Source organism: Pseudophryne corroboree, chromosome 1 (assembly GCF_028390025.1).
Source record: "Pseudophryne corroboree isolate aPseCor3 chromosome 1, aPseCor3.hap2, whole genome shotgun sequence".
In the NCBI taxonomy this organism is placed as follows: Eukaryota; Metazoa; Chordata; class Amphibia; order Anura; family Myobatrachidae; genus Pseudophryne; species Pseudophryne corroboree.
In genome coordinates, this window is record NC_086444.1 from 959,595,550 (window position 1) to 959,612,095 (window position 16,546).

The window sequence follows — 16,546 nt, forward strand, 5'->3', positions numbered from 1 at the left end:
GTGAACAACATCATTCAAAGACATATCAGGTGTACATATCCACTGACCTGCTCTTTATATATTGTACATTTGATTGAGCGGACAATATATCTAGTGTGTACCTACCTTAAGGCTAATGGGGTACATGTGAAGTAAATTACTAGCAATTGTTGCAGTGAAGGGGATTGTGTGTGTCGCTGCCATAATGGAGAATCATTATCAGTATTAGAACAGAAATTACCAACTGGTGACTCTGTGACATAATAGATGAACAAGTTTTTGTAGAAATTTCCATGTATAATATTTATAAGGAAGAAAAGGGTTTGCATATGGGTGTGCACCCATATACAAACTGATTCCCTTTTCTTTCCAGGTAAATATCTGTAGATTTGAATCAGTGGGTAGCACCCAGTACATGCATAATTATAGGGCAGGATCAATGATCCCTCCATGCAGAAAGAAGACTGGTAAATTCCCTAATTGAATAGTTCTCATATTAACAATTTGGTATGTTTTGTGGCTGCTGGTATGTTTTGTATTGAGTTATTGAGAAATTGCCATATATCAGCTGCAAGCAACCATGGCTGTACTTCACCATTTTGATAACCTAACTACTTACCTACTGTAGTGAAGAATATAACATTTGTGTTGCATGGGGTATTTGTCTCAAAGCTTTCTGTGGTCAGATGCCACACTTGTGCCACTTTCTGTGGTCAGATGCCTGTTGACTTTAGTGTCAATTAGCAATTGATTGTGCTGCGTAGTGTGTCTCTGATGGTTTTAGGATTGCCAATGTAGCCATGGTCAGCAAGAAATTGTAAGGGCACAGTAGTGGAGAAGGTGTAGCTAAGCATTGGGGCCTCTAGTCATGTTTATTGAATAATTAAAGAAATATTAAATTAATTTAAACTTATGTATACACAATCCACAAACCAGCACTCCTATGTCAGCAATGAATAACTTGCCAGGGTGCACTGCTAAGGGCCAGCAAACCCCCTATCAAAAATACCACAGCTGAGTAGGCACTCCCGGACTCAGTCTTTAGTGCAACAAATCTGTGCTTGACTTCAACATTTCAGGGTGCTTCTCCACGTCATCAGGACACACATAAAACAAACAGTGCAAAAGCAATGCTTATAAACATTTACTTACAGGTCTTCTGACCCTCTAGCAGCCTCCCAGCATGTGTCTCTGGCATCTATGGCTCACTTCCAGTCCCAGGTGTGACATCATACAGGAAGTGATGCCTGCCAGGTCACAGTGTTTCCATGGTAATGCAGCAGCAGCATATGCATACCAGGGGAACCTGAAAAGACACATATAAATAATAAAAAAACATGAATAGAAGTGCACATATAACCATCTGAGCAAACAACATATACAAATATCATAAATAAACGTATTAAAATGAATCATAATACAATAGATACCAAATGTGCATAGCTCTCTATCGCCATCGGGTAAATAAACTAAAACATATAATTATTATATTAAAAAGTGCTGAAGTGCTAGTAATGGCTCAATTCTCATCCTTTTAACCATACTAAAATCTGTGGATATCACCAAATACATCAATAAGAATGCTATGTGAAATATAAATTTATATAACTCAGTAGTGTGTGCGTTAACATTATACAATCCATATATATAACAGAGGATAACAAATCACATTACTATATAGACCGACCAATCAAACTCTAAATTTGGAGTGAATATAAATATAAACTCATTGATACTGGCGAAACAAATTTAATCCAGATTTTACAAAAAGCAGTTAAAATTAAGTGCCTCATTAAGTCCAAATGGGCTTACTGTGTTCAATAAATGAATCCACTTACATTCCAACTGCAATAACTGCTTGTCCCTGTCACCTCCTCTCAAGTTTGCAGGTATCTGGTCTATTATGCGGTATCTCAATGTGGCCATTGAGTGTTTTGCCACCAAGAAATGTCGGGCCACTGCCTGGTCACTTTTGCCCTCATTAATGGCCGCCCATATAGCTGCTATGATGGCCCATTCTCTCTTTGAACTGTTGTTTCATCTTGCCAACGTAATTTAAACCACATGGGCAGGTTAACAAATAAACAACGTATTTAGACGTACAGGTAACTGGGTACTTAATGTGCAAAATCTTGCCCGTATGTGGGTGCAAGAACTTGTTGCCAGGGATCATGTAACTACAGGTAACACAACCCGTGCACCTATAGCACCCTCCTTTTTTACTCAAAAAGTGTGTTTTGGGTGACCCCAACTTATATATACACAGGAAATTTTCTTCACTTAATTAAGAATGGAAAAATCAATGCAATTGATTGAAAGTGTTTTAATTTTTACAGATTGTTATCAGTATATGCATCTTCTGTTAATCTATGTGCACCCCAATGGGTGGACATATAACAAAAGGCATCATGGGAGAAGGGTTCTGGGCGGCTCTACACACTGCATGGTAAGTGCCAGAGCAACCATTGGATGCTCCAAGCAGCATAGCAGCAGCGATACTGACCACAGTGTACTGTTCTAGACACCCTGCTAGCTGGATGCAGGGACTGTGGGACAGAGATGTTGCTGCCCCATAGCCCTACACCCTGGGTGACTGCACCATTTGAACACCCCTCTCTATGGCCCTGACAACTTGTTTTAGATTTCAATAGTTTTAATACTCTTGGCTGATTAGTTAATGAAATAAATACTGTATTGTTCAGCAGTAATCTTTTGTAATGTTGTTACCCAATTCTCCTTTGTGTAATGTTAAGAGGTTTTGAATTGATAAAATGAGAACATTTTCCCCTACTTTGGTAATGATCATATTCTTTTCTTTCTGCAGGTCATAACCCAAGCCAGTGGAAGTATTTCACATCATACCATCCACACTCAGCCAGTCGGAAAGCATTTTGACAGGGTTGATGACTTTTTCATTCCTGGTACAACATTGATTATCAATCATATCAGGTATAAACATAGTTTTAAAAAAGATATGAAATATAAACATTTTATGTCCAATTTCACAGGAATGATAGGTTAACATTCTTCAATAGCAGGATACTCCTAAACGGCAAGCGGGCATTCTACACTGACAAATAGCAAAGCATTGTTGGATAGTAATAAGTAAAGCTTAAAAATAGTTATGGTTCTAGTCTCACTTTTAAATGTCAGGAGATCTGTGACAATAAGGATTATTATGACAAACACAGTTAATGTGTTCATCATAACAGATGCAAGTACACCTCTTGTTTCCTTCTCCTTTTCCTGCCCTCCTGGTTGGATCACCCTCCCTTCCACCATGACTTGTGGTGGGAAGAGCATGTAGTCCAGCTCTAGAAGCTATATAGATGTTAGATCCTCCCATTAGCATATGTTTGTCTCAAAGAATGAGCCGTTCACATTTAAGTACACACAGCCGGAACATGGATTTTTGCCTAATTCTCAGTATGTACTATAAAAGCAGAGCCTCATGATCTTTCTGACTTTTAAAGCAGGAGATGTCAGAGTTACAGAGGAAGAATAGATGACCTTTGAAAAACTGCAATCTGTGCAAAACCTACTGTAAATCTGATGATGGCATATGGAATATGATCTCTGCATGCTTTGATTTTCAGGAGTTACTTTGTCTATTACTGTACTTAAAAATAAAAAAAATAAAAATGTAGGTATTAGAAAGCAAGGTCCAGATAAATTTGGAGTAGTGATGTAAGAAAACGCTTTGTGACAGGACAACCAAATATGACACTGGTATATCTGTCTAATGCTGGCCATACATTAGGATGACTCATATTAGATGTGAGTCGAACTAATGATCCGCCCTGCCAGCCGCCGGGCATGCTTTTGCACCGCACAATCTATCGTACCTCCGAATTTGCCGGGGGCCGGGATCGACTGATCATATGTGCAGCACATATGGGGGTAATTCAGATCTGATCACAGCAGCAAATTTGTTAGCTAATGAACAAAACCATGGGGGGTCATTCCGAGTTGTTCGCTCGTTATTTTTTTCTCGCAACGGAGCGATTAGTCGCTAATGCGCAATGTCCGCAGTGCGACTGCGCCAAGTAAATTTGCTATGCAGTTAGGAATTTTACTCACGGCATTACAGCTTTTTTTTCGTTCTGGTGATCGTAATGTGATTGACAGGAAGTGGGTGTTTCTGGGCGGAAACTGGCCGTTTTATGGGAGTGTGTGAAAAAACGCTACAGTTTCTGGGAAAAACGCGGGAGTGGCTGGAGAAACGGAGGAGTATCTGGGCGAACGCTGGGTGTGTTTGTGATGTCAAACCAGGAACGACAAGCACTGAACTGATCGCACTGGAAGAGTAAGTCTCGAGCTACTCAGAAACTGCTAAGTAATTTCTATTCGCAATTTTGAGAACCTTTCGTTCGCAATTTTGATAAGCTAAGATTCACTCCCAGTAGGCGGCGGCTTAGCGTGTGCAATGCTGCTAAAAGCAGCTTGCGAGCGAACAACTCGGAATGAAGGCCCATGTGCACTACAGGGGGGCAGATATAACATGTGCATAGAGAGTTATATTTGGGTGGGGTGTGTTCAAACTGAAATCTAAATTGCAGTGTAAAAATATTCACCCTGCACAGAAACAATATAACCCACTCAAATCTAACTCTCTCTGCAAATGTTATCTCTGCACCACCTGCAGTGCACATGGTTTTGCTCATTAGCTAACAAATTTGCTGCTGCATTGTGGAGAGGGGGCTGGACTGCACACCCTTCTATAGCTTCTTATAATGGGATATGCTACCTTGCTGGGACTTAGGGCCCAATTCAGACCTGATCGTAGCAGTAAATTTGTTAGCAGATGGGCAAAACCATGTGCACTACAGGGGGGCAGATATAACATGTGCAGAGAGAGTTAGATTTGTGATTCTCTAGAGAGTAACTTTCTGTTGCTGCAGCAGCTCCGTGGTCACGATTGTGATCACGGTCATGGCTTTTGCTGTGACAGAGACACTGCTGTCTCCATCTCAAAAATAAGAACTTTGGCTCATCAGGGGAGTTTCCAGGTACTCGGAACCCCCTTGCATGTGCCACTGAATGCCTGGAAGGCTTTACTGAAGCTGGAAAGGCTAATGCTGGGTTCCCATTGCCAGCGAAGGGGAACTGCATCGCTATCGCCATCTATAAATGGCAGAAGTGGCACAGTAACAAACAGCGGTAAGCTAAACATACAGCAGTTTGTTAAATATTGAAAGTAGATCACAACCCCTTTAGTGAGTGCTAAAGGTGTTATATATCATTGTTAAATAGAGCCCCAAAGGTTGTATACAGTATCTTAATTCACAATAATGTAAATTTAACCAAACTTTGATAAACAGTCATTTTCTGCTTTTATTTTTAGCCTGCTCCACTTATCTACATATGTGTCCTCTTACAACTTTGCTCCATGCACTACAAGTCGCGTTACACATAATACGTGAGTGCTGTGTGACTTGCTAGTGCTGAGCATCTACTTTTGCTGTTCTTGCTGCTAAAATGCATCTTAGATGCAATGTAATGCAAAAGGATGCACAAGCAGCTTCTTCTGATTAAAATAATAATTAGCATGCCCATATTCTGTGTGTGACTGCAACTGTAGTTGCATACAAAATGCTGTGATACTGTGTTTACCTGGAAAACACTGTAACGTTTCATTTCTGATGCAGATAGAGCTGCTATTACACACAGAATATAGGCATGCTCCATATCATTTTAATCAGCAGAAGCTGCTTGTGCTTCCTATTGCATTACATTGCATCTAAGATATTTGTGGCAAAAACCACAAAAAAAGACAATCTGCGCTATTGAGTCCTGCCACGGCATGGCACGACTTGAAGGGCTGTTTAGTTTGACTGCAGCAAGGATGTAAAAGGACACATCTGTATGAACAGCTATTTTATTTTTACCTACAGTTGATCAAAATATGTATCGTCCATACAGTACTTGTTCTTTGTACGAACTTTCTGTTTTTGAGCTATTTGGCCAGATTCTGAGATTTTGGTAGAAGTTACTGCGGCTGCATCTTATGGCAGTCTCCTGTCTGCGACTTTATGTTCTTCCATTTTATAAATTCATGTATATAAATTTGAAAGGACTGAGATGCTCGCTGTCTGTGTCTGTAGATGCTGAAATGTCAATTGGTGTGCCTTTAAATTCACCATCAGTCGCATCATAAAAAGTTGCACCAGTCCTATGGCAGTTTCCCCATTCAAGTATAGTTTCCTATGTCACTGACAAGCATCTGTGTAGGCAACCACTTTCACTGACACGCCCACAACACTCCCATAATATCCCCATTAAGATACCTCCCAGTAACCACAGGTTAATGCCCATCACTTTTTAAAGTCACTTCTGATACCATGAGCCTCAATTGTACATTCAGTGTAGCATATGCGTCTGTAGGGATTTTCGCATGCACACAGTAACAAATAATCACCCAACTACATCAGCATTGTGTGCGGCTCTCAATCAGGCCCAATATCTTCTCACCTTCTCTTAATGAAGCTTTTGGGTATGATTTACTAAGCAATGGTTTACAAGGAGCTGTGAACTGACAGGATGAGATGCATACTGATGGCGGGTTCTAAAGCAAGAATGAGGGTCGGGGTCTCAGGCAGGGATGGTCCTGCAGGTAGAAGTGAAATAGACAGGGTAGAGGATAGGAGGGTGAGGGAACTTGGGTGAAGGAGGAGGGGTCAGGATCTCAAACAGGGAGGTAGTGCTTCAGCCACTGCAGAAATGGCAGCTGGTTTTGGAGTGCCTTTAATGAAATCACCAGCTTCCTGGCTGGTGACACTCACCCTCCATCACCCAGAGCACGTGCACCACCTCTCTCCCCTCTCCTAGCTGTTCCCCTAGGTACACTCTCTATATATGAAGACTCATTTGTTTTTATACTTACCTTTAAAACCTTTCCTGTTTGATCCTACTGTATGCCTTTACATATATATTGATATTCCTGTACTGCTTTATATATTGATATACTGCTTTATATGCCGATATATACAGTATTGATAGACTGCAGTCCATTGGTTCCAATAGCAGGAGACATTGCGCATGCAAATGACCCATACCTGAACACTCAAAGTAGTTACATCCTTTGCTGCTCCCCATTTTATGAGACCGTGATGAGGGCAGCATCTTGTTGGATTTGTTAGGGCACAGCAGACATGGTCAAAGTCTAGGCTTCTTCTCACATTGTTGGTCAGTTCTTTGACTGTGAATCATTTTACCTCTAAAGATCATGGTACAGACTTTGGATGAAGTTTATTTTTTCAAATCACCCAGTAGCCAATGCAAGTCAAAATTTCTCACTTTAAATAAGTCCGACTCCCATATTTCCTTAGATTCATATAGGCTTTTAACGTTTCACCATACAAATAAGGTTATAACATTTTCAGCACAATTCTCTACTTGCCATTAAGTATTTTTTGAAGTTCTTTTAGATTGCACAAAATATGCTTCAATATCACCCTCCAGCATAATTTATGCAAAGAATGCTGCACCCATTTATCTGGCTATTTTTGCAGCAATAGGTTTTGATGTATCTGTGGGAACCTAGTAGTTTCTTCATGATGTAGTTAGCATACCAACAGTCAGGATTTGAGCTGGTGGGAAGCAGAATCTACAGTAGCTGCCATAAGTATCCCATGATAACACCACTTCTGACAAGGACACCTTCAAGATGATACTCTAACATTAGCTAACACAGGGGCTAGCTTTATCCTAATTGACAGGTTATTTTTAACTCCATGTCTATTCTCCCTTTATTTGAGAGCACATTCCTTCCCTATATAAAGCCCTAGTGCTGTTAGCCTTGTCTGACTCCAGTGCCACGCTGCTATCAGCTTTTAGTGAAATCTGATATCCATCCAAAAACATGTAATAAGTCATTCACTTTGCCACAACTTATACATTAGATATGTTTTCACTGTTAGATATAAAGTATTAAAACATTGTACTTTCCATATAAGATTGGTTTTTAGAAGTACAACCTACAGTACTCTAGAATATGGTTTGTTAACATAGTATAGGCAAGAACAATGATATAATATAGACTTACTGTATTACTGATTTCATGGAACCTTTTTTATTGAAATGTGAGGTGAGTTTTGAGGCATGGGTCACCCTGAGTTGCTTTGAATGGGCGGCTCCAAGGCATCACAAAATACTTACTTTAGCACTCTCTAGCACGTTTATTTTTGTTTTTATATACATTTTCACACATTTATTTTTCACCCCTGTAACACTAACCCATGCAGTATCTGCTCTTATCTATCCAATTTTCTCACACACTTCACTTTCCTCACTTTTGTTATGCCTTGGGGTGGTTCTGGCTTTGCTGTCTTTGGGGGTGTCTCACGCTGTAGACTTGAACCCTTAGGTTGCTAGGAACTTACCCAACTATGAGGTTACCATGAAGTGGTGGGTAAGCTTGTAATTTTGGCCATTATTATGTGTAAAGCTTCATATTGAAAAATGTATTATTATTTCAATTAGTAATATTTGAATAGTGCACCTGCACTCGTTCTCTTTGTGTGTGTGGCACTACAGGTCTCAGCAAAGTAGCACCTCTCATTACTAGTAGTTAGGGTGTACAGTCTAGAGCCCCTTCCCAGAATTACACAAAAGAAAAAAGGAACAGGGCAGGCAATTATCATTGCTTCAGAGTGATTCTTATCTGCCTTCAGATGCTATGTTTAAAGTATATTTGCCCTTTTCTATGCAGAAATGTATAAACCTGGTCTGTGTATAATGTTTTGGTGTGAAAAATTATTATTTTTTTCATGTAGAGTAAAAAATGTTCTTATTGAAATATTTGTGCACACTCATTATCTGATCTAAAATGCACATTTTTTATGTTTGTATTCACCAATCTTAAAATATAAATACATAAATATATAAAGCGCAGCATTAAGGGAAAGTAAATGTGTTGTATGCATTGAAATACTCAATAGAAAGTCTTGTAGGGACAAAATCCATTACTTTCCATTATGTGGTTGTGAACAAAGACATTAGTCCTTCAGGTATTAATCGCTAAGCTGACAGCAAGCTATTTTTTGAAAACTTCTCAACATGCTTTACTTCATTTGCAAGAAAGCCACATATATAGAAAATAGCATTACCCTGGTGGTATTTATAATCACTACAATATGCACAATATCAAGTCTAAAGCAATTTAATTGGCCATGAATACAACATTACCTTTTGTCACCATAGCATAAAGTCATGAGTGGGCTTGGAGAGTATTGAGCTGTATCTCAATTAGTAAATGTCTACATGAAACAACAGTGCTTTTTATTTGTCAAATTCTATTTTTTTTATTTTGTAAAAATGTTATGATAACAGGTCAATAGATTGTTTGGTATCAATAAGATTATTCTTCAAGTCTCCTTTCCTTTACTTTCAGGTTTGGATTCATAATTCATAAAGATGAGCCGGCACTTTTAAAAATTGATTTGGAAACCATGTCCTACATCAAGACAGTTAGCTTAAAAGATTATAACTGCATCCCTCAATTTTTGGCCTACACTCACCTTGGAGGATATTACTTTATTCGCTGCAAGCCTGATACAACAGGAGCTATTCTTCCTCAAGTGATAGTAGATAGTGTAACTGATACTGTCATTGGATATAACAGGGATGTGACTGGCATTCCTTACGTCTCTCCAGATGGACACTATCTTGTCAGTATCGATGATAATAAAGGAGTCATGAGAGTACAGTTAATTACAATTCAAGGGGAAATTCAGGACTTGTTTGACATTCATACTAATCTACATATTTCTGATGTGGCCTTTCAATCATCATTTATAGAAGCTCATCAATACAATGTCTATGCAAGCTCCAGCACACAAACTGATGTGCTCTTTGTAGAGCTCTCATCTGGAAAAGTGAAAATGATAAAGAGCCTAAAAGAACCAGTGAAATTAGAAGAATGGCAGTGGAGCCCCAAAAATCGAATTATCATTGAGAGTGGCCTCTTTGGACAATACTTAATGACACCTTCCAAGGAATCATTGTTTATTTTAGATGGACGACTCAACAAATTAAACTGTGAGATCACTGAAGTTGAAAAAGGCAACACAATCGTGTGGGTTGGGGAGGCATAAGAATTGCAACTTAGGCTCTCAATGTTTACTTTATCTTTACAATGAACATAATGTTCTTTTTTTCAACAGTTAAGCTTTTGCAACTTTATATATTTTAAAATAATTTTGCAAAGCCAAGAATAATTCCACCTCCCTATACATTTTAGTTGTACTAAAATGTTTACTAATTAGCTAAATAAAATTAAACTTTTTGTAATTTTCATAAAATGATGCCTAAAGAAATAAAAATAGTAAATGAAGTAACTGGGGAAAACAACAATTTGACTTTATCTATTAACAAGTGGTTTCTGTTTGATTAGTCTAAAAGAAAAAAATGTGCCGTAATTAAAAATTTCTGTCCCATATTCATTCGTGCCTTGAATGGAATATTTTATAGGAAAGAAACAAAAAAAAAAGGAAAAAAGCATAACCTATGATTCTTTGGGATCTTTTTGTGACATAGAAAATGTTGTTAATTGTCAGAGCCCAAATTTTTTGTATATTATAAGACATATTTCATTATTTCTTTTTTTTAGTTCTTATATATAGTTAGACATACTATTATTCATTTAATAGGTTTAGGAAAAAAATATATTTTCATTTTTCAAGTATCAGGGTCTGATTTCAGGTTTAACAAAATGTTGTATTTAAGTAATATAATGTTAATTTTCATGTGAAGGCATTGCAAGGTTTTTACTTTTTGCAGTTATACTTTATTAACCAATAGCTTTATGCAGCCATAAGTTAATGTTTTTCATTAAGTTTATACTGACTTACATCAGGCATGTCCAAACTGCATCCCTCCAGCTGTTGTGAAACTACATATCCCAGCATGCCCTGACACAGTTTTGCTGTCAGAGAATGCTAAAGCTGTGTCAGGGCATGCTGGGATGTGTAGTTTCTCAACAGCTGGAGGGCCGCAGTTTGGACATACCTGACTTACATCATTCTAAGGAACAACATTGTTCTCTATTTCCCCTTACAGATACAGTACATATAAAAACAATCAAAATACATTTCTACTATATTAGTAAAACCCCAAAATTGGATTTATGTAGAGACATCACTTTCTAAAATCTGACACTCCTGCACAAAATTTCTTACAATTTTTCCTGAAAATATTTTTGTTATACTTGAGTTAGCCTGCCATTTGAGTGGCATGTCAAACAATATGAAATCCTAAATAATACAAATTTAATGACATTTATATAAAATATAAATATCATAAAGAAACATTGATTTAAATTCCAATTCAATAGTAGACAATCACAAAAGGATAAATCATATTGCTAACATTATACTTTTAAAAACATTGAAAAATGTTTTTATATATTTTTTTCATTTATTGAAGTGACAATATTATAAATAACTGCATTCAGAAAGTACATTTAATTGAATTCATACAATAGTACAGTGTTTCCTTTCAATAATATATCATTTTTTTAAATTTTACCATATATATTTTTAATTATGTTTTCCCTTTTATTTTGTCTGAAAGTTTGAGAAAAATTACATAAAAGATCTACAGTATAAGATATCTATGGTTAAATGACAAAATACTATAGAGTTCCATTAGGTGTACAATTTTTCAAATGGGATGTCAGTTGTTCACTTTTTCAGCAACATATCACGTACAGTAGAGTATCTTTCTTTTTTTAGGCAGCTGCTAGTGTGTAACATAGTATGTGAGTTACTTTTCTGTGCATGCCATTGCATCGGAGATTGAATCTTCAGTTGTCACTTGGTGTTTTCAGACTTCTTGAAAACAGAAAGCATCAAACAGGAAAAACAGGTTGTTATATGGTCATTAGAAAACACTGCAGGGTTAAATGCCAGTGGCACCACAAGGCCAGGATTTTACCAGCTGGGTAAAAACATACCTGTATTTTACACTGAAAAGGGTGAGAAAGTACGCAAACAAAATGTAGATAGTTTAACTAGTGAAGAGATTGATAAACTGTTCTATATTGTTATATATTTGATAATAAAACAAAAACACAGGCAAAAGTGATTGGATATACAATCAGGAAAAGTCAGGAATCATACATCTGTTTCTATTGGCCTTGGTTCCTGGAAGATTTAATGCATTACAAATAAATATTTATGACATATTAAAATAGTTCAGTGTGTTTTGAGCTGTGTGGTATATTTTGCCGACATTCATCATGTCAACTTTCATAATGTCGGCATGGTGGTAATGTTGATATGCTTGGCATGTTCACATTAACCACGGAATAAATGTCAACATGATTTGAATGATGTTAAAATATTCCTGCTGGTCTAGTGGTGACTTAACTGATTCAGCTCATCTGATGGCTAAAGTGGTATCTTCCAGGTCTGGTGGTCTTCTGATTAGGACTTCCGCCTGATCCATCATCAGTTCTGATAACCCTAACCCTCCCCTCCCGTAGCCTAATCCTAACCTTCTCCCTAGTGCCTAACCCTTCCATCTTATAGCCTAACTGTAACCTCTGCTGCAGCATCCCTACCCAAACCTTCTGGTCCTAACAGAATGTTGACATTTTACATGTCAACATTGTGAACATGTTGATATTCTGCAGATGCCTACATGTTCAATGTCAATATTTCAACAATGTCTACATAATAACTGTCAACATTTTAAAGTTGGTCTTGAAAAATGTCAACATTATGACTGCATCCTGATGTTTGAAATGCTACCTTCATCAATAGATACATTACACCAGATAGAGTCATAGTGTCAAATACAAATTTAAATATCTGCTGGTGAACCTGTAATTTCATCCATAAATCTATATTTGACCTTGATGTGATTCTTGAAAATGGCTGTGTGTGTGTGTGTGTGCGTGCGTGCGTGCGTGCGTGCGTGCGTGCGTGTGTGTGTGTGTGTGTGTGTGTGTGTGTGTGAAAGGGGGGTGGTATCAAATTTTACTGAGCAATATCATACTGTAACACATTTGCTTCAATGAATTACATATTATCATGAATCTGGAGCTAGATTACTTTTTTTTCCCTTTAAATAGCAAATCAAACCACTCAAACTGCTCTCTTCCTGATTGTGTATCTAAGTGTATTGTGTCAGTATTTGGCATTTGCTTTTATTGTCTTTTTTCTGTCAAGCTCATTTTAACTCTCAACAGAAGGACACATTCAGGGTTTTCTGCCTGTTCTAGTGAATTCATTATACAGTAGTCGGTGTTCAGAAACAGATGTTCTCTCCATTTATCTGAAATACCTGTTGTACTTTTCTAGTGCAATAAAATAAATGTGATTGTTTACATTTTCTTCTGGTGAACATTCTGTTCACAACGTTAATGTTTTGTCATCATGTCTGTGCCCATTTTTTTTTCTTAATTTTAGCACTATCCAGTAAAAAATTAGATTTGGTGCAAATATTCTAAATTTGGTAAGGACATAATACAGGAATGCCAGTATTTTGTTTTTACAGAAACGTGGCAGTGGTAGTGTGAAATGGTCCTTACAACAATATGACTTTTTCCAGTTCAGGAAGAAAAATTTAATCAAGAAAGATAATTAAATAACCATTCAAGATTCTGACTGTTACATAAAAAAGATATACTGTATTATACAATTTGGAATAGCCGTGCAAAAATGGGTGTCTCATAACTCTTGCACTTTCCTGTCTCACATCATGGAGACTGCAATCAAGCACTATTGGTTGTTTTCAATAATAGTCATATATTTAAAATCTGTTCTCTACACTATAACAAATAATAATCTTTGTTGTTGTTTGTAAAACAGCAGCGTGACTCGATGTGAAGATAATCACTATATGCTACAGCAAAAATTACTCAATCTTTTCTCGTAGTTCCTCTGGTCATATTAGATGTATCCAATTGTTTTGTGGAACTAATGCTATATATATATATATATAGCATTGCTATTGATAGTTGATATTCTTTATTGATTTGATCTGAGATTCAAAAGAACATTAACCAAATTATTTTATTTTCTATTTTTATTAGACAGGTAGCACTATCATACTTTGAACGGAACTATTTTAATAACCGTCAATTGGTTAATCTGTGTTAAATACCTTGTAAGGAAAGTCATTGTAATTTATATAACTCCTTTATGCTACAGTATAATGCATTTCTTGGATATACAGTATAAAAACAGCAGAGGTGGAGGTACTGTATAATACTGTCTGTGGGAGCCTAGAGTACAGTGTATTAAATAGGAAAGGTGGTGGTATACAAACATTTAATGGGCAAATATAATATGTGAATTAGCGTAAGCATATGTTCAGTAAGTTTATGGGAGATACAGTATGTGATAGAGGTGTAACAATTCAATTCTAATGTTTCTGCGACATACTGTATATTGCAGAATTGGAGGGCTAGATTATAAAGCATACTTGATATAGAATAATAGAGGTGGATTAATAATGTGTTTGGATTAAATCTTAGTATGTGACATAGCACAGTTCAGATCAGAGCTACTTTAGGATCAGTGACAATGCTAGTAATGAGCAAGCATGTGCAGGTTTAAAAACTTTCTGATACTTAAAGCATTAACTTGTCATTAGGTTCTATTATTATATGTTATTTTATATAGTTTGCTTTACTACTACTGTGCTTTCTCAGATTTTTTCTTCCCATTTTCTGAGACATAATTACTGTGGCCTCTTTATTCTCCTCCCTTGCCCAGAAATAATCACTTGTATCATGGTTTGTCTGGTCTTTAGAGGCCTCTGAGAACTGATAAAACAGAAATTAAATGGATGCTCTCTCCCGCTCACTTGGCACTGCAGCTGTAACATATTGTGTATAGGCATCCACCCTAAGAGTTTTCTCCTACGCTTGATATGTATCTCTGTGGTTGGTCCATTATTTTACCTGGTTATCAGTGGATCAATGACAAACATATATAACCGAAGGCTTAAGGAACAATCCAAGTTATGGCAAAATCTTTGCCAACCCCAGCAATAACCAAACTATGTTCTCTACAAAACCTTAACTACTATATAGTCTAGAGATACATATGAAAAACCGTGTCTAAAGCTTTACATTTATTCAGGCATTCAAATTGATTAGCCACCCTTGCTCTATGCCAGGCATTTTTCCTATGGCCTACACAGTAGGAAAGCTGTGACAATGACATACGAATGAATCAAACAGTGCAATCTGAAGAGGAAGGCTAGTTGGGTTGTCAGAGTAAAGAGATTAAAGAGCTTACGTTATAGCTCACAACTTTCCTGTTGTGCAGACTGGAGAAACCTGCCTTAGAAGTACATATCCTATTAAAAGTCAATGTATTAAATGCTGTTTCCCAGATGAGAAGCACCATGTAGTAAAGCAGACAAAATAACATAATAAGACCTGGTGTTAGATGGGATTAATATTAATCTTTAACAAATGTTCCAATTTCTCATTTAAGACCAATATTTAAGGCTATTAGAAAGTAGGCTGTAAAATAGTACTCAGACTCAGAATGCGAGTACCATACATGCAAGTAGGAATAAGAGTTGTGTGCTAAATCTCTCTAGGACCATAGGGTATTTATTGAACTAAAGTCTATGTTAGAATTAATATTAAATTCCTTTTTTCCTTTTCTAGCTTCTAATACCTTTCCCTTTCATAGATTACCATTGTGAATTCAAACCTTGTAAATCTCGTACAATTTGTGTTACTTAGTCAGTCTCTTTTACATCTTTGTTATGTTATTAACACCATGTTGATGTTCTGTATGTAACAAATGCTTGAAAGAGAATAAACCCTAATGTTTTAAGCAATTGTCCATCTTTGTGAATACTGTACCTATAATGTATGCTGCAGTTCAGTTAACAGAAACAATATTAAGTCATGCAGTTTGTTTAATGTTTGCATTATATTTCATGGGCTCCATCATTCTAATGTTCTGCTCTCATGCTATTAGAATTGGAGCCTGCTGTGCTTACGATGAATCACAGACTAAGATTTACCAGAGGTACTAATAGGGATCATCTGTCTCTTATAATGACCTAATGGGGCTGTTGAGTTTATGCATGATACACCAATAATGCTATTCTCTTTTTTGTGTAGCATTTGCTCTTATAGTCATAAGTGAAAATAGATAGTACAGCATATAATATTTTTTTTCAATTAAAGATCAACCTGTTGAATAGAAATAATGCAATTAGTTCCTATCAGACTGTGTGCTTGAAGGAATAAAACTAACCAAAAATAAAATTCTAATGTATTAAGTGCAATGCAGAGATGAATAAACAGTAACAGATTTTTTTTAAATAAATAAATAATGGTGGACACCATCTGATTTGAGATTGGCTTAAATTCATTAAAATTGGAAGCAAAAAATGTTCAGTTTGTTCCAGATCATATGAATAGTTTTGTTGCACACCAACAAAGAAATGTCATAGAGTTAAAATTAGGAAATTAGTCACAATAATAAAAAAGAACAGGCGCTTCATAAAGACTCAATAGTATTTAAATGCACAAAATGCAGAAATTATTTGAATGAAACTATTAATTATTTTAGTAATTCAGCCACTGTTG

The 16,546-nt window shown here is 36.6% G+C and overlaps 1 protein-coding gene across 2 annotated transcripts in view; it reads left to right on the top strand.

Moving 5' to 3' along the window:
• Window positions 1-15,901, top strand: part of FSTL5 (follistatin like 5) — a 1,009,581-nt gene extending 993,680 nt beyond the window's left edge. For both annotated transcript variants that reach the window (XM_063920448.1, XM_063920449.1), the window contains 2 exons: window positions 2,804-2,928; window positions 9,371-15,901. In XM_063920448.1, coding sequence (XP_063776518.1) covers window positions 2,804-2,928; window positions 9,371-10,073 — 828 coding nt within the window. In that variant the 3' untranslated portion in view covers window positions 10,074-15,901. The remainder of the gene's footprint in view (window positions 1-2,803; window positions 2,929-9,370) is intronic.
• The last annotated feature ends 645 nt before the right edge of the window (window positions 15,902-16,546 follow it).